The sequence below is a fragment of the Alligator sinensis genome, unplaced genomic scaffold (genome assembly GCF_000455745.1).
Source record: "Alligator sinensis unplaced genomic scaffold, ASM45574v1 scaffold498_1, whole genome shotgun sequence".
NCBI lineage: Eukaryota > Metazoa > Chordata > Crocodylia > Alligatoridae > Alligator > Alligator sinensis.
In genome coordinates this window covers 359,234-378,258 of record NW_005842469.1, presented here as the reverse complement: position 1 = coordinate 378,258, position 19,025 = coordinate 359,234, and the positions used below count along the sequence as shown (strand labels likewise).

General features: G+C 43.0%; 1 protein-coding gene across 1 annotated transcript in view; it reads right to left on the bottom strand.

Annotated features, from left to right (window-relative positions):
* PTPRO (protein tyrosine phosphatase, receptor type O) overlaps positions 1-18,846 on the bottom strand; it is a 262,760-nt gene extending 243,914 nt beyond the window's left edge. The window contains 1 exon segment of the mRNA XM_025212519.1: positions 18,374-18,846. Coding sequence (XP_025068304.1) covers positions 18,374-18,451 — 78 coding nt within the window. The 5' untranslated portion in view covers positions 18,452-18,846.
* Between the last annotated feature and the right edge of the window lie 179 nt (positions 18,847-19,025).

Here is a 19,025-nt window from a genome sequence, read left to right as displayed (position 1 = left end):
TTTCCCAAAGAAAGATGAACTTCAACTGAAATTTGACAGAATTTGAGAAAATATTGGTCATACCTATGAAACACAGGCCTATTGTCTGTGTTGTATAAAGCAATTTTAGATAGCCATATAGAAGAAAAAACATTGTTTATGTCAAAGTAGTCTGTTGACATTGTATCAGAAATTAGTGCTAAAGAATGGGAGACCATCTGGAACTATTGTCCTTATGCATCTGCATGATGATAAAAGAAAATTATTTTAAAACACACATAAAATTAAATGTATTTATGATATAGGAACAGACAAACAGATGGAAGGAGCACAGTCACTTTGGGGAATTCTGCCACATATGATGGATAGACATGTCCCACAATTAAACTGTTCAGGAAGAAGGTTGGAGACAGGTTGAGGGAAATAGCAGCATGCCAACTATCAGATAACTGAGGTTCTATCAAAATTGTGGGAGAAATGCACTCCACAGTGGCTCCTTTAATCTTGCTGGTTTCGAAGCATGGCCCCCCCACCACAATTGGCAGAGGGGCCCAAGCAGCCCCGCTGCTTGCCGGGGAGGCAAAAACCATGGTTTTTAATATGGCACAGTTTTTGCCTCCTGGTCAGTCAAAAAGCAGCAGAGCCACTGGGGCCAATCAGTGGCAGGAAGGGCAGAGTGACCTTATTCTTCTTCATGGTCATATCAACTGATTGAAATTTGAGCCTATTGTTACATCAGGAAGAAGTACAGAGACCTCCCCTTCTTTTTCTTCCTCAAAAATATATTGTCCAATAAACTTTCTCTTCCCTGAAAAAATTATGGTTATTGAGATATTTATATGTTTAAACAAACCCAGCCCATTCCTCATAATTTCCCTTCACCTGGGAAGTTCATCACATATTTTTACATACCATCATACTATATACATGTAATAGGCATCTTTCATATCTCAAGAAATCAGTATCTTTTTATGGAAGCTTCTGTCTTGATCTCCAAATCATTTATCTAAATCTGGCATCTCAAAATCTGCAGTCTACAGCATAATTTTGTTTACCTAGCAGATAAGCCTTCTGAAAATGCGCTGAGAAACTGGAAGGTACACATTCGTTTTATTCACTTGGCTGATTTACAGGTCTGCCTTTTAGCAGCTTTATACAAAACTGACACAATGGGGAAAGGGAGAAGTGAGAACTCACACACACATTTTCCTCACAATCTAATTATCAGAGAAAGAATTAAGTAATAACCGTTTTTGTATACTGGGATTTTTTCAAGCCCTAAACAAGTGCAATATGAATGTATTTAGATAACCTGTAACTAGTCCTGAGGATGATCACACACACACGCTACATAACAGTTTTACTCTGCCTTCCATCCAAAGCTTTAAGTGCTGTACAAACATTAACTACCCCTGGTTGATAAGAACTATCCTTGTTGTAGTCATTTTATTGGTGAAGAACCGAAGACAGAGTTTAGTGATTAATCCAGGGTTCCACAGCAATATAGTGACAGACAAAAGATAGACCCCTAGTTACTTGGCCCTTAGTATCAAGCACAAAATCATCCCTCACCTTTTAAATTTTAATGACTAATTAAGTTCACTTGTCCAACTTGAATACAACTCAAAAGCTAAACCAGAAAAAGAATAATGCCAAAAGTCTGGTTTAATATTATCTCACTGTTAATAATCTTCAGTTATATAGGCAGAGGCAAGACCTTTTTGCTTGTTTGCTTTTTACAAAAACAGAAAGACAAAAGCCTGCATTTAATTCATATAGAAATTTTGCTAGAGTAAGGACTCTGAGGAAAATTGTATTAAGTCTCAAAGTCAAGAAGCCTACTGTCAAAAATAAGGACTACAGAATCAGGACCATATTAGGAGCTCTAGGATAAATTATCTTTTTTATCTTGACACTTTTCACTTGCTGCTTAATAACAAATCATTTTGTATTTCAATATGTATATCAAATAAGCAAATCCCTTTTAGTACTGCTAGGTTAATAGATAGTACTGCTAGGTTAATGTGGGCCATTAAGCATTTTAAAGTATAAACTGGAATAATCATAGGATGAAAAGCCTGTGAAATCACCAGTGCACCAGAATACTTTCCCTCCCTTCCAGACATATACATCATTAGTAATAAAACATGGGTAAAATGCCAAATCACGTTAGGGGTTGCAATCACAATAGAAAGTAACATTTCCTTTGGAACTCATTAAGAGTATTGAATGCTTTTAATGCTTTATTGATTTAAAGACTAGTGTCACAACAGTCAGTGCAAATACTATAAGGGAAATTTCCAAAACAGATCCATGTTTTCCCTAGAGACACATTTTTCCATCTTTATTTTTTACAGTTCTCTTTTTAACAGGATGTAAGTTGTGGTCAAGTTGTTCACTTTGGTACTTAAACTAATCTCCAACTACTGGAGATCAAAAAGAGACCTATGTGGGCCCTGATTAGTTACCATGTGTCTACTTCAGGGTCCCTACCTTGAATTCTGAAATGTCTAGTGTTAGCTGCTATCAAGATCTAGGCAGGTCCTATAGGATCTGGTCTAGTACAGCAGTTTCCATCTTCCTTCCCCTCCTCAAATTAAAAACTTCATGAGTAGATTGTTAAGTGTGATGGGACCAACTACCTTTCACTCAATAAAAGAACAAATTCAGTGTAACTAATAATTTCCCAAGTGCATATATCCCATATTCACAGAATATAAATTGTCACAAGAGAATCGGTTGTCCTTTCACATAAGTGGAAGTCAGAAAAAGAAAACAAAATTTCTAACACCTATAGGTATAGAGGGAACTGCGAAACAAGAATAACTTGAAAGAGAATTGCCTAGCTAAGTCCATAGAGGGCCTAAAACAATAACAGAGAGGCATAGACTCTCTCTCTCCAGCATTACTAATTCTAACAATTCTGCCACAAGTTTTGCAATACTTGTTATTTTACTTAAAGCCTCATCTCCCAGGGACAAATGAATACAAGATTGTTTTTTCTGAAAGCATAAACTATCTAGGTCTCACAGTGGCAGAGAAAAGCTTGAAAGTGTGACTCTAACCTAAATTTTCAAATACCAAAAGGCAAAATACCTTGCCCACCGACAGTACATTGTAAGCCAGATCTCATGTTTTTAGGGGTGCGATTAATAATTACTTCTTTTAAATGGGCAACACTACCATTTTATATTCCTTCAATTATATTTGCAAATATATTTCCAGAAGGCTGCAGAATTCAGCATTTGTGTTGTGGAATCTACCACTTTGCTAGGCCAGGCGTCTTTCCCATGCTATATTGTGCCTTCCCCTCCATGTGAAATCGGTCTATATGTTGCTCTCTCTCTCTAGTTTCCCTGAGAAGTGGTAATGAACAGGAATTCCCTCTGCACTGGATTGAGGAAGCAGAGGGCTCAGTGCTACAATCCAATTTGTAGGCCAGGAGCCAGGACCGCGAAAAACTTAAGCTGAATTGCAATCTGGCTATTTCATGCCCAACCTGGATGGCTTAGATGGATGTCCATAATGGAACATGCAGCTTTCATTTATACATTTATAACCAATTCAAATCCAATTCAGAACCCCTTGAATATCAGTAAATAATTACATTATTTAAACAACCAGAATTTGCCACTTAACTTGCCAAAGCTTCCTCAGTTAGAAGAGACAAACATGCCCTGCCTTCAGCTTCCAGAACCTCCTCCTGGCCCCAGCCAAGCTGACCATGTTCACCTGACCAGGAAGGAGGTTCTGGCCAAGAGGCACCCCAGGGACCATGGGGCAGGTTTCCCTGCCCTGCTTCACTCCTGTCTCCAAGCAGAGTATCTCTGGGCAGTGGCTCCTTGGAATCATCTGAGGGCCAGTGAGCACTGTCTGGAGTGCTCTGCTTGGTGTCCCCACTTGGCACACTTGTTTTAAACCTCTGACCAGCACTCCCATCCCTGTTTTTCCATTATTTGTCCCAAGAACTCCATTGTCCCCTTTTCCTGTATCTTCCCTGCCTCAGGGAGGCCAATGGGAGACTTGGTGGACTGAACCCACATATTTTAAGGGTGGACAAATACTGGCCTTCAGACTTCCTTCCAAGCCCTGCAATCAGCGTCACCTAGGGCACCTGCTGTTCCCAGTGTTTGCCTGATTGCTTAGGGCTAATTCAGGTCTACTGCTTTATTGAGATATGTTCTGGGCAAAAAGCAGTGGTGCTTCTGTTCACAGTGAGAATGCTAAAGCTTTTCCTGCCAAATAATGGATGGGCTCCATATGCCTCATGAAACAGCGAGGTTTTCCAAATCATGTAAGTACAGAGAGACTAAATCTCCATCTTAGAAGAAGAGATCACATTCTATTACCTTTCAGTAACAAAGCTGATCCATCCAGTAATAGTAATTGGCTCTAAACCACATATTTCTACAATGTAACACTCAAAAAGGTATAAAATACTTCCCTGGCTTTGAAAAAAAAACAAACAACTTATCAATCTAAGTAAAACTACCCTATCTACTAGAACAAATACCCCAGCCACACCTGATGACAGTGAGTTTTGACTCCATACAGAAGCTGATCCAAGATTTTCCAAAGTGGGGTGCGGAGGAAGTAGCCAGTACTGCAAGCATGGCTGCACCCGCTGTTCCCAGCCTTCGCCCTCCACCATAGTAGGCAGGATATGCCATGAGAGCAGCAGTTAGGGCCTTTTTTAAGTCCTCAAAGTGTGTAAGAATCCTCCCTTTCCCCGGTCAGAGGGCTCTTCCCTTCTCTCCCATTCCTGTTGTGCCAGGGGCAAAGAGAGCTTCTGCCCCACCCCAGCCAGGCTTTTTCAGGTGCTGGACTCAGCCCAGGATAGTGGCAGTGGCAGCAGTGCGTGGGCAAACTAGTTCCTCCTCTCCTTTCCTGCTCCCAGGCCAGCAGGGAACACCTGGGGGCACCAGGCAGGGGAGGTTAACCCACCTGCCCCCCCCATCACCACTGCTGCTGCTACTGCCCCAGGTGGTATCCAGTCCCTGCAGAGCCTGCCTGAAGTGGGACAGGTGTTCCCCTCACCCTGGGACAGTGGCAGTGGCAGGCAGGGGAAGGGACAGGACATGCCTCTGAGTGCCATAGAGGAACATGCCATAGAGGAAAAGAGAGGGAGAATTCTTACCTTTTTCAGGGACTTAGTCCTTACCTTTGGCTTCTGCCATATAGTCAGAAAAGGGGGGAGGTGCAGAAGTGCAGCTGTGCCACTGCACCCCCTCTGGATCTGCTCCTGACTCCATATAATTGAGTGATCACTTTAAGAAGTTATCAGCAAGAACTGATCCACAAACAGGAGCACAAGGTATATCCTTGTTAAATGCTAGCTCTATAAAGAGAAAGCAAGCAGAAATAAAGTGGCCTCATCAAGATTGCTTGTTACTTATTCCCAAGCAGTCCACTGCTCACACATGTGTTTAAAGATGAAGCATGGCAATTATCAGCATCTGTACAGTTTGTATGATACCCACAACTAGGGTGAAAGGAGGAGGAGAAATTCAATATGTAACTATTAACCAGTGCAGATTCTAGATCTGGATTATCAGTTTTAGATTGGATGCAAACTGTTTTAGCTGTCTCAGGTAGATTTCAAGCCTCTTCGGGGAGGGACCATTTCTCCTTTTCATAGATTTTTACAGCAAGAAGGGTCCATTATCTAGTCTGATGCCCTGTCCCTTCTGCTACCCCTGTAGTGAGCTGAAAGCTATTGGTGCTGTTACTAATAAAAATGAACTTTTTGGGAAGACATTTCTGCTTTATCAATCTGTGCTCCAGAAAAGCACTGGATACAATTTTAAAAAAACCAAAAAGGATACTGACTCTGACTGTCTACTGCCTGCCCCTGGTGTAGTAGTTTACACCAGTATAAAGCTGAGTTTAAATACTGCCATTCTTATTTGGTAGCATGTTATACCCATTTAAATGACTGCACATTTACATCAATCCCATTTTATTTAAATATAGTCATTCTCCATGTGGCTTTGCAGGTAATGGAGAAAGTTCCCCAGCTGTTCCTGTAGGCCAAGCACCAGCCGTCACATCTCATTTGCCTTTCCATAATACTCTGGGGAATAGATTATGCAAAACACTGTTATATGTACAGACATACCAGTTAGGGAGGAAAGGTTTATTATGCCAAGGCATCCTTCCTGGAACCATAGGGATCTCGGTAAATTCATCTTATTGTCTCATTACTCAATAGTTATTATTATTATTTATATAAAGACAAGATCCAAAATAAATCTGATAATTTTCAGAACAGTTGATATAAGACTTCCTTGATTCATCATGGGCCAATTCCATACTCCAGCAGGAGCTCCAGGTTACAGCATGCTGCTTAATGAAAAATCTAGCAAGGTGGATGACATGGGATATAAAAAGGAGGAGAAAATTAGCTTCTTGTTTTTAAAGAAACACTTTAATATAGGCTGCAGGGGTGCATGCCTAGCCAAATTTAGAAGTGCTTTGGATCATTCTGTCTTTAGAAGAGAGTTTAGATCATTCTCTTTCCTTGTGACTATTCCTTCATTCATTCCTTTTGTTTACTGTTGATTTACTCAAGCTCTGGACCTGGTTCAGTTCTTGGAGAAACAGACAAAGCCAACTGATCTGAATAGTGATCCTGCCTTTAAGCCTGAGACGGAACTGAAACTAAAGAATTTTTGCATTAGAGGTTGAATTCAGAGTTCCTATAGGTGAGTGCAGCCCCCACTGTTGTCAGTGCACTTGGGCTCTGAAATAGGCTTTACACAGGGATGAATCTGGGAAGAAGGAAATTCTGTGCTGCAGACACACCTTTCTTCTGCTGCCACTGCTGCTGTCCCTGGCTAAGGAAGCCCCAGGAGAGGACACCTGGAAGGTACAGAGGGGGGGTGGAAAGGAGCAGGCATTGGACAGAGGAATCAGCCAAGTTTGGCCCCCACACAACGTCTTCCTGAAGTGTGGGGCAGAAATGGCTCTGGGCAGGGTCAGATTAACCCTTTAGTGGGCCCTAAGCAAACAAACTTGTATGCCTCTACTTTTTTTCACTCAATAACTATAATATGTAAAATAAGCACAACTGGGCCCCTTCTTCACTTAGGGTACTAGGCATGTACCTAGTTTGCCTATGCATTAATCTGGCCCTGGCTCTGGGGCTTCCCATCCCCCTGAGGCAGCCAGGGACAGTGGTTTCAATGGTAGCAATGGCAGGTCCAGCTCTTTTTGTGTATGATTCCTGCCCGGTTCCCTGGCCGTCACTGCTAACCTGGGAGGTCCAGACACACCTTGCTCCCATCCCCCTATAGTTCAAAGGGTGGTCCCCTCCCCAAGCATTTAGGAAAAATTCTGGATCTGCCCACAGCTGTATGTGACCTGCCCCTTGGCACAAAATTAGTTTCCACTTATGCATCCTAAACAGCAATTCAATGTCTGTAGTAGAACATCTCAGTCTATATACTGTCTGTTTTAGATAAACATTCTGAAAACCCTTTTAAACATTGACAGATAAGTATTTGCATATGCTAGGCAGCAGGTATAATGGTCTATTGTCCTGAGGTTATGTGGAAGTCTGTAAGAAGTGAAATAGCTTAGTATAATAAATGTATCCTGGTTGTACATGAGTAGAGATGGGTTCAGACTACAGAATTATGATCTGAATGCCAAACATCCCAAAATTTGAGAAAGTTTTGATCTGAGGGTTGATTTAGAGATAGGGACTATTGACAAAATTCAAATCCACATTTGAAGTATTTTGATTTTATGGGATGCTTAAATACAGATTTTTAAATTTCTATTTCTGCGAGAAAAATGTCATGTTGTAGAAGAGTAGCCTTGTGCAGAAATTCACTCAAAGCAGAACCATTTCACCCAGACCTCCCTTTCTCTTAAATATGGAGGTTTGATAGCATGAAAACCACTCTTTGCTTTGGCTTTCTGTTGCCAAAACAGCCCTATTGTTTCCAGGTTCAGTTATATGGTGTTAGCTTCCTCCTCCTGTGGAGAAAAAACCCTTTAAAATGCAGGAATTCAAGCATGGTCTCTTTATAGTGGCCTTGTCAGTCTGCTTACCACAGCCCTTTTCAATATTTTTATTAGGTGAGGAAGGCAACAGGTCAAGTTTTGTCTAAATTAGAATTTTCCAAGCTATCTAACTTCAGACTTCTTTAACCCTAAAATATCCAGGGGCAGCTGGTAAGATAACAAAATCAAGGTCATTAAAAAATTGTTAGCCCCATGCTGCACCACCCAGAAAAGACTAAGCTTCACCAGAAGGAGGGAGTCTCCTTTCTTCTTGCTCCAAGGACTTGATCCCCAAACCCTTCTAAGTCAACATAAATACTCCCATTGACTTCATTGGATTTTGGACAGTATCCCAGAAGATTCAGCACAACAGAATCTCTAGTAAGTGTTAGTAATATAAGACAATCAAGTGATTCTGATTCCATCCAATAAAGGGCAGTGTTTCATATGAGCACTTTGCCAGCTCATTAGACCTAGTATTTCTGGAATTTATCCATTTCTTTTAAATACCAGCCTAATTTTATAGCCTATAAAATTAGCATTTCCTCTTTCTCTGTAATGGGTTCCATTTTTTACAAGGCCCTTGAAGAACCTGTTGAGTTTTTGAGCATATGGAATATTTGGTTACTTTTCAAAAATATTAAACACTAAGTACTTTGGAGCTAATACATTAGTTAATAACCCATTAAGAGGGACTTTCATATTGGTGATAATTTTAAAGTATAGTACACTTAAGTATGTACTATGTAACAATTTATCTTTCAGAAAATGTCATAATTTCTCTTACTGGGTTTAATAACTACTAGTTAATTATGTAAGATCACATCCTATATTCCCCTATTTCTTGATGCAGTGAAGTCAGAGGGCTTGATCTTACAGTCATTACTCACAGGAGGAGACACATTGATTTAATACACTTCTGTGAATATGGATTACAGTATAGGGTCCTATAGTATTGATTTTGTGACATCACAATCCTTTCCTCAGCAATCCTTTCCTCAGACTCTGGTGACACACGACCATAATTTCATTGCAAGATGAAGCACTTAAGTTGGAAGAAGAAAGTTCACATTAAAATGTAAAGATCTTAATCAGTAGCAGACAGAAGACTTTGGCCCAGGTCCTTATTCTAAATAAAAGTTTTCCTGGTAAAAATTGCTGATGTGACATCTAACAATTTCCCTTCATTATTTACAAAAAGGAGTTTAGTTTTTCCTTGATTCATTCCTTTCATTTACTATTTATTTTGGTCTGTTTCCTGTTTATTTTCTTAAGCTCTGGGCCCAGTTCAGTTCTTGGAGGAACAGAATAAACCAACTAATCTCAATAGTGGTCCTGCCTATGTCAAATCTGGACATAGGTTTGGTCCTGATGTATGATCTCTCAAACAGCTGATTTTAAAACATCACTTGTAAGATCCTCAACTGATGTAAAGTGGCATAGCTATGCTGGTGTTTTTGCCTTTTATTTTTTATTTTCTGTTCTTGGTCATTTATTAAATTGAAATTATTTCCTGCACTTTCCCTTTTTCTGCTGTAGTAAGTACTGTACTGATGCGGTCTCTGCTTTGAAAGTTTCAAAATACTGGGTCATTTTGCATACCATGAACCCTCATTTGGTGTCAGATAGGTGTCAGGTGCATCACCTAAACAAAAATGCGACCTTGGATCCTATATTTCATAAAATACCTCTTTTATTCTAAAGTCTCTGTGCAACTATAGCCCAGCCACTGTGTTTAAGTCTCCAAAATGACCTTTCCAACTCCAATATTACAGCTTCTAGCCTAGTACATCTCCACCTCAAATATCAAATATTTTCTCCTCAAGGTCTTCCCTATACATCAACCTCGATATGTTAACAATAGGCTTTATCATTTCCCTTCTTAAACCTCCTCCTCTTTGCTGACTTCTGTTACTGTCAACTATGTCACCATTTTTTCCATTACTCATGCTTACTGTATGATATTTCTCCTCTAAATACGTGTAGCAAACTAAAGAGTAAATGTTATAATGTAACTACTGTAATCTGGTCAGAGCACTCCATACTTTCATTTTGCTATGGCATGCTTTCCTTAAAGTAAGCCAAACATGATGCATTATGTTTCATTTCTGAGACTCCTTTACTTAAAAGCCAGAGTAATTTCCTAGCACGTGAAATGGAGGAGTTCCAGAAATGAACTCCTCCATTTATGCATCATGTTTGGCTTACCATAAAAGCTGCACATTTCTTTTTTCCATAATGAGCTGCTCACTTCATCCCTTCTATTCATTCAGATCAAAACACTATGCTGGGAAGAACTGGTAACATTTTATTTTAAGTGTCTCTTCATCATTTATTCATTTGTTATTTGTTCTACTTTTAGCATTAATACAAAACATAGTGTTTCTTTCATAAAAAATCTGTTTCTTTTCAGAATTTCTGTCTCAGGATCTGAAACATGTTCACAAAAGACTTATAAAAAACCCATCAAGTCTATTGTATATGAAATGTATTTAGACAGCTTTCCAAGTTCACCTCTTCTCCTCATTCAGAATATGTCTGTAGGAACATAGGAGCAGTCACAGTAGAACAGATCAATTGCTTACCCAAACCAGTGTCCTGCCTCCAACAGTGGTCAATACTGAAAGCTTCAAAGAAATGCATAAGATCCCAGCATTACCCCAAGTGATGCAATATTAATAACAATTAAATATTTAGTGCTTCCACCATTTTTATCATAAAATCCCAGAGCACTTCAGAAACACAAAGAGTCTGTTCTGATATCCAGTGGAAAGACTCTGGTTGACTTTAACATGCTTTGTATCTTGCTCTAAGTAATCTTTACAACTGCCCTGTGAGAGCTATTGTTTCTATATGACTGGTGGGAAACCTGAGGCAAAGGGAGGTTAAAGTAAGGATTTTACCAGGTAAAAAATGTACCCACCACCTGTTGAGGGTTAGAGGCCCAACTCTATTCCCTGCATGATTTTGAAATTTGTACCATATTAGTGAATCCTTGTCAAAACTGAGATTAGAGTCTATATCTCATGATTCCCATGCTGCATTCCAACCATCCCACATCCCACTACTAAAGAAATTTTCTTCTGACCCTACCAGACAATATACTCAGTCCCTGAAACAAGTGAACTGAGAGTACTTGCAATCTCTTTCAATAATGCTTTACATTAGGGCTGTCTAAATTCTAAGTGGCCAGAGGCTGCCCACCCTGTGGGCACACTGGCAGGGGCTGCATGCCCCATGTATCACTGGGGGTCATGGGGCCCCAAGCTACATGACACAATGACATTCCCTGTTTCACTTTGTACCTGCACCCCTCTGCTGCAGCCTCACTGAAACATCCCCACATGGACACTCTCCCGCAAACCCTCACTCGGGGTGAAGCCGCATAGTCCCAGCCTCACCCCGAGTGCTCCACACCATGCCATACAGTGCCATGCCATGCCTCACCACCCCCTGGGATGGGTGCAGAATTTTGAAAGCTGGAGGAGGAAGCTGGAGCCTCCAGCTGCTATTGCAGTCAGAGTGATAAAGTGAGTCATGGCTGGAAGGGACCCTGGGGCTGCAATTTAATTCCTTGCAGTCCACATGGGGTCAGAGGGCCACCAATTAGACAGCCATGGTTTATATAATGGTATGTCCTGATCTTTTTCTCTTCCACAACACCTGAAAAATCTCAACCTGAAGGTTTATCTCACACAACAGACAGTCGAGTAAATTCAGATTGTTGCAACTTGGCAGTTGGTCTGAGTCACTCCCATTATATGAAAATCACAATTTTGTAGATGAGGTTGTTTGGATTAAGTATGAGTTGCCTGTTTCCATGGTGGCAAAAAGTGGTCCTCAGGGAACAAGGACTTTGTCTTCTCTGCTACAGTTTCAATTAGTGATTCTCCCTGAGGTACTAGAGATGTTGGAAGATCCTTGTCCTACTAGCTGTGGTCTAGCTCCATGTCCTGACAGAGTGAACGCAGGGGAAATATTAGATTTCCTGCTTGTGGAGACTGTCAGCAACTCAGCAAGAGAAGGCTGCCTACTACTCTGGAAGAAGGAACAGTCTGATCAGTACCACACCTTCCCTTATTGGGTAAGATTATGGAGAAGATTGTGGTAAAACAATTCTTGCTGTATTATGTCAGTACATCAATACTTTTGAACTCCTTGTCCTTTGTCAGTTTGGGTATATATCTGACCATAGCACAGGAACTACACTGGTTAATGTTCTACTGATGGATAGGATCAGGCTTTTATGCTGATATTAGATCTAATACTGCTTTCAAAACATTGATCAGAAAGTATTGTGGAGGCACTCACAGATCCTGGTGCAAGTGGTCAGCCAGTTTTCCATTGGCTTCATTCTTTCCCCCAGGAGAGGTTTCAGTGAGTAGCTGTAGATAACTGATCCTTTCAAGAGTCATTCCCCTGTTCAGCCTGGGGTTGCTATGAGATTTAATAAGGAATCATGAGAGTTGGTGATTTCAGTAAGTGCATGACATCCAACTGCATGTCTCTGTCTTGATCCACTCAGATGATGCAGTCTGCATGGCAGCTGTTGTCTAGCCAAGATTGCAATATGGATTAACCAAGCTGTTTTAAGCTCAGTCTAGACAGACTAAAGTGATGGTGGCTATTTACAGCTGGAAACCCTTTGATTGCTGGGGTATTAATAATGAATAGAGATTTATATTAATGATATTAATCTTTAGTTAAGTAATGGCATCTGCAACTTATGGGTGATTATAGAGCTGTGGGTGCTGCTTGACACCCACAGTACAGCACTGACCCATTCAGCTTTTTATCACATACATCTAACTAGAGACTTGCAGTCTTCCCTTTCACATGTAGAACTTGTCATGGTAATCTATGTTTTCCCCTCAAAAGATTAAGCTGTTGCAGTGTCCTTTACATAGGACTATATTTTACAGTCATTTAGAGGCTGAAGCTATCATTCAGCAGAGGCTGAACAGAGAGGTCTCTTACTGAGTGGCACGTCTAACTGGAATGTATAGTGCTGGTGTTCCTAGACATGCAGTAACTGATTACGGTTTTGCAAGTGAAGTTTAAGCTCTTGATTATGACACCTAAAGCTCTGAATGGCTGGGGTGCCAGTCAACCTGAGGAAACATCAAATCTACCACAGCTATGGTCAACAGTGTTCCTTCAGCTGGATTCCCTTCATTAAGAGTGACCTGCAACAAAGGTACCTTCTGTAAATACCTGAGAGTCTTATTCCCTTCCTGTGTTTGAAAGTAACCCAAATTTGGTGACTGGACATATACCAAAAGCCAGCATACCTGGAGAAAGCTGAAGGTAAAACTTCCTAGATGATAAAAGAGTATTTGACTGGTTGGCTGAATGACAGCCAAGTTCCTCTGAAAGAGATTTTAAAGTTTCTGGGGTTTGCTTCAATTGTATGTATTGTGCAAATCATTATGTTAAAGTGCCAACAGGTTTGGATGAGTGTCTTTGATTTTGAATCTCAGTCAATCAATATTTTAGGGAACTGATTGTTTCCAGGCCTTGTAGGAGCACATGGGCAGCAGTACTGTGTAAAGACAGTAATATCTACAGCAGGAAGTGTGTGGCAATTTTCTGAAGAGACCCATGACACTTCACCTCCCAGGTACTGTAAATCCTCATTGATCTGTATTGTCCAAGTGAACGTCCCTTTCCTCCCTCCCCCACCCCCCACCCCAAAAATCAACATGTGGAGAAGTGTCATGGGGTACCCAAAAAATAATTTGAAATTGCCCTGCTTTAAGGGCAGTCTGCCCCGCTCTCACCTGCCATGCCTCGAGTGGCCTATGCATGGCATTGCATGAAGGCTCCCTCACCACAGGCAACCCCACCACACTAACCAGCTCCAGTAGGGTGCAGTTTTAGTTCCTACCCAGAACTGGTCTTCAGGCCTCCATGATCTTATACGTCCCTCTCTGGGGCCCCCTTAAATGTGCTATGCTCCATCAGTGCTGCTAACCACCAGGTCCCTTGGCCCTAGCTCCATCTCATCTGAATCCTCCATATCTGGCCCCCAGCTCACTCTCTGACCCCTGTCCTAGATCCATCCTCCTCAGACAGGCTAGCACCATCCATTGTCCTCCTAGGTCCTGATCCCACCTCCAGGGCAGTCGAGACTCCAGGCTCCCAGTTCTGGCAGTCTCTCGGGGGGCGGGGGGAGTATTTCACCCTTTGGCCCTTCCCAGGCCCTGGCCCCAGCTTGGACCAGTGAGGTTCCTAGAGTCAATCCCAAAGCAGCCAACCCTCTCTTCTCTGGGAGGCCGCCCTCTCAGGCCCCTCCGCAGATCATTCCCTCTCTCTCTGGGTGAGCTCAGAGGCCCCAATAGATCTTTCTTACCGCAGCCCTCTTTCCTTCTCTGGGCTTATCAAGGCCCCTCAATAGGCCCCTGTGCTCTGCCACACTCACTGGGTTCACCCAGGACCTTCCCTAGGTCTCTTACGCATATATGCCCCTTCTCTTAGGGCTTTTCTAACTGCTCAACAGGCCCTTGTACACTCAGCCCCTCTGGCCTCTCACTAGGCCCCTGTGCATACAGCCCCTTCTCAGGGCTCTGGACCCTATGCTGGGGTCCCCAGGAACCTCCTCCATCCCCTTAGCTCCTACCCAAACCTCTGGATGTTTCAGATGTTACTCTCCTTGCTGACATTCAGGACCTGCAGCCTTCCTGCTAGGTGATATCCCTCCACCAACTCCCAAGATGTTACTGCCAATCCTGCTCTCATTCTCTGAGTTTATAAACTGTCTAAGCCCAGACCTCCTCTAATTAGAGGTCTCCTTTGCAATCAGGTGACTCCCTTGACCAAGCCTCGCCCGCTGGCCCCTGGGTCAGCTGACTCTCTAATTAGGCCTGACCCCTCTTGCTGGTGGCTCAGCAGACTGCCTGACCTCTTAAACTGGCAAACTCACCAAGTGCCCTGCCACAGAAAGCTATTGTAAAAGAGCACTGTAAGATTTAAATTCTGCATTGTGATGCTTCCAGATAAATACATTTGAGTGTGCTGGTGCCCATGTGAAGATCCATGGCTCAGCTGTGTAGTGAGCAATGTCAGGAAGGAGAGAGGAAACAGTTTGAACAGCTTTGTCACTGTGCAAAGCCTCTCAGGTGACAGTTTTACACACTGCCAGATGGGCAGCAAGGCTGATGTTTTATCCACACCAAACAGATACAGTTTAGCAAGTGACAGTTGGCCCACCAATGCTGCAACAGCAAGCTCACAGAGGCAGCCTTTGCCCTTCTTGGGATTCATCAGTTCGGTGCAGCTGTTTTCTCAATGAGATTAACTTCTAGGCGAAACATCAATTTAATAACATTAGCTTGGCAACTTTTAGAATTTTAAAGAGCCAGTGCTTCCTGTCTCCAAGAAGCTGGCACGTCTAAAAAGCAAGGAGTGAATAAAATGCTCTAGGTGGAAATTGTAACCTCTTTTATTTAATTTATTTTTTCACTGCAAAACAAACAAACAGATTAGATACTCAAAGACAACTGAATTTCATGCTCATGAAAATAGATTTATAACCAGGGGCTGAACCAGGATACTGAATGGTCAGGCTGTGTGCAAACTTCCTCAGATATCTCTTCCAATGCATTTCAGTCCTATCCTGTAATACCCCCATTTACTTCCATCTATATGTGAATTCCTACTTCAATTCTCAGTGTATTATATAGTAACCATATACATGATTTAATAAAAGTAGACTTACTATCCAACTAAGGCCATAGTCTCAGTCACAGACCATGCTTCCAGTTCACCTCAGTCATGATCTGTGGGTTTCCCTGTTATTCCAAGCTACCACATGGCTCTAATACACTTCATTACTTTTTTGCAATGCTTCCTGGCATTCTACTCCTGGATCTTCCTTGACCAGTGATACCAAATAACATGCTTGAAATACTTCTGACTCAGAAGTGGTGATAATTTCTATAGGAATAATACCCTGAGACTTAGACTTCCTGAAAATCTTCTTTTCTTGATTTCTTACTCTTTTATTGGAATAGTATGACATCATTTTTGAAGCCAAACATGTATTTTCCTTTTATTAAGTCTAAAGCAAATCTTTGTCATAAAGCTGCTAATGAACAACCTTGACTTCTGAAAGCAGCCTTGGTTCAGCAAAACACTTGAGCCCATAGCTAAATCCTGTGGGAGTCAATGGGACTAAAATATGTGCTTAAAATTATGTATATGCTTCATTGAATCAGAGCCAGGGCTAGAATAAAAATTAACTACAGTTCACTCAGCTACTTGCTTACCTGTAAATACCTACTATCCTCCTTTCTTTCCAAAACATCAGTACCCAAATACTCTAAAACAAAATCCTACTGAATATAGTAACATTATGTGTGAAGCAAATGCATATTTCAGCACTTGTGAAAGTGAGAGCAGGGAAAGCAGGCAACTAGAGTGTGAACAGATGTGGTAGAAGCTTCCTCTAAATAGTTCTGTCAAGGCAATGTCAGTCTTTACCAGCTACAACACTGCTATTCTAGGACTTGAACCTACAAACTCTGACAGATGTAGGAAGTCATTTGTGAGAATAAGGATTACTAACATCAGGAAAGATATGAAGGATCAGAGCCATAGATGAGGTGCTGTTTTAAGCATTGACTGACAATTATGCAAAACTCTGGGTTGGTTTTATAAATGAGCAGAATACTGTAATTTGAGTGCAATAATAATTATAGTCAAGATGTAGCCTGCATGGCACATACATTTCCCTTAGAAGGCTTAGATGAAGCATATTAAACATGCTCAAGGAAACATTAATGGATCAAAAGTGAAAAGAGAAAAAAAGGCATGTGGAACCAAGCTTGCAGTGTTAGGCAGAACTTAGAAAATGAATCTGTCAGGGAGATGTTCAGAGCTTGAACATGGCCTGTTAATATCTAAATGTAATGCTAAGCATGGAAACAATAAAAAAGTATGGGCATTCCCCCCCACCCCCTCTTTCTGTATCATATTAATCACAATGCTGCCGGGGGAGGGGGGGGAACACCCAGCCAAAAAAACAGAACAAAACAAAAACCCTCTGAAAAGCAACTGATGTATTTCTTAGTGGAATGTATCCATGGCCAAACCAAAGATCTCGGAAGTGTTCTATTGTTCATTGGACTAATCCTGCCACCAATCCTGAACATTTACCCTGAGGTGCTGAGCACCACTCAGCTACCACAGGCTTCCCTGCAGAATCTATCCCTAAATTAGGTGTCACTGGGGTGCTGAAGGGATAGCTCCTGTTTACCTTTTTTTTTTTTCTTTTTTGGATTTCTAGACTGTAGCTGCTGATAAAAATCACTTGCTAGAAAAGAACTAAAGTGATGGTAGGTGGGGGGGGGAATGGGAATGAATGATTCTGCAATGACATTTCAATCGCACTTGCATGAAATATCATGTGGGAAGACTGACAGTGACATTTGCCAATATCCCAGTAATGCAATAACTTTGGATTAGGCAGAACAATGGTATGTATGCGTGTATATATGTATGTGTGTGTGTGTATATGCGTATATATGTATGTATGTATACATGTGTATTTGTGTATATAGGTATGTATATGCATGTGTGTGTATACGTATGTGTGAGTGTGTGTATGTATATACGTATGTATAAACGCAGCAAGCAGAAGCTATCGCAGCCGGCACCCCCCTCTCCTCCTGCTCTTTTCCTTCCTTTCGGTGGGCATTTCTGATCCCTGCAACGCGTGAGTGACAGGCGAGGGGCTAGATGGAGACGGGCTGTCCCCCCGCAGGAGCCCGGCGTCTTCCCCCGCTAGGAACCTCCAGCCATGACACGGGAAGCGTCACAATGGGGCTGAGGCTGGGGCTGGGGCTGGGGCTGGGGCAGCACAGGGCGGTGCTGGGGGGGCGGCACGGATGTCTGCGGCCGCCGGAGCCTCCGAGCGGGGCACACTCCCCTTTCCCATCTGGATCCCTCTCTCTGCTCCTTGCAGCTCCCGGCGCGCCCTGCCAGGGGCCACGGAGAAATGAGACAATAAGGTTTCGAGGTCTTTAGCACATGTAGGGCCAGACGCTCCCCCGGGCGAACACAAAGCCCCTGCTTCTGCCAGCTGGCGTCGGGGGAGGCAGGCACCGAGAGTGATCGCTGCCCGGGGAAAGTGACTGCCTTTCGCTTGGAGGAGCGCATTCTCCCTACTCGGTCTTGGGCGCCGGCTCTTATTATTCCCAGCGCAAAAGGGAGATGGGGGGAAAGTGACAAAATCAGAACACCCCCCCCCCCCAAAGGCCCTAAGACGATGTAACCCATGGATCCAGCCGCACATCTGTGCCTTGCGCGGGCGCCGAGATCCGCTGCGTGGCGAGGCGGGGGCGGAGGCGGGGAGGGGTGGGGATGCAGGCGAGCTCTGCCTTACCTTGAGCACAAAGAGCCAGAGCAGGGAGAAGCGGATCATCTGGACGCCGCCCGCTCCCCCCGGCAGGATCCCGACCATGGAAGTGGAAGCGGGGGAGCGTCGCCCGCCGGGATCTCAGCAGGGAGGCTGCGATCTTACTCCTCCTCTTCTCTTGGCCCCCAAGTGCTGCTAACAATGGCGAGCCGCTGCTGCATCAGGGGACTCGCAGGACGGGCTCCTCTCCCGCTTCTTGTATTTCATTTGGGGGAGAGGGCTGGATTTTTATGTTTAATTTTCTTCCAGTGGTTTCTCTGATCCCTTCATTCAAAAGCAGGGGGAGGGAGAAGGGGCCGGGACTTTGCTGCTGCTGCCCCTCCTCCTCTGGAGGTGCAGAAGGGTGATCGGTAGAGCCCCCGCTTCCCTTTGCTCGGGTCCTCCTTTTTTATCCCTCCTGGCTTCACCTGAATGACCGAGGAGCCCTCATTCCAGGCACGGAGCTGGAAGTGACAAGCAGCCTCCCATCTCTCTGCTTCTCTCCCTCCCACCCCGGCCATCTCCACCCCCTGGTAGCTCCACCCCTCCTCTCCCTTCCCCAGATCCTGCCTCCAAACCCAAGCTCTGGACTCTTATTCTTGACCAAGCAGGTTTTCTCTCTTTTTGGAGGTCACATAAT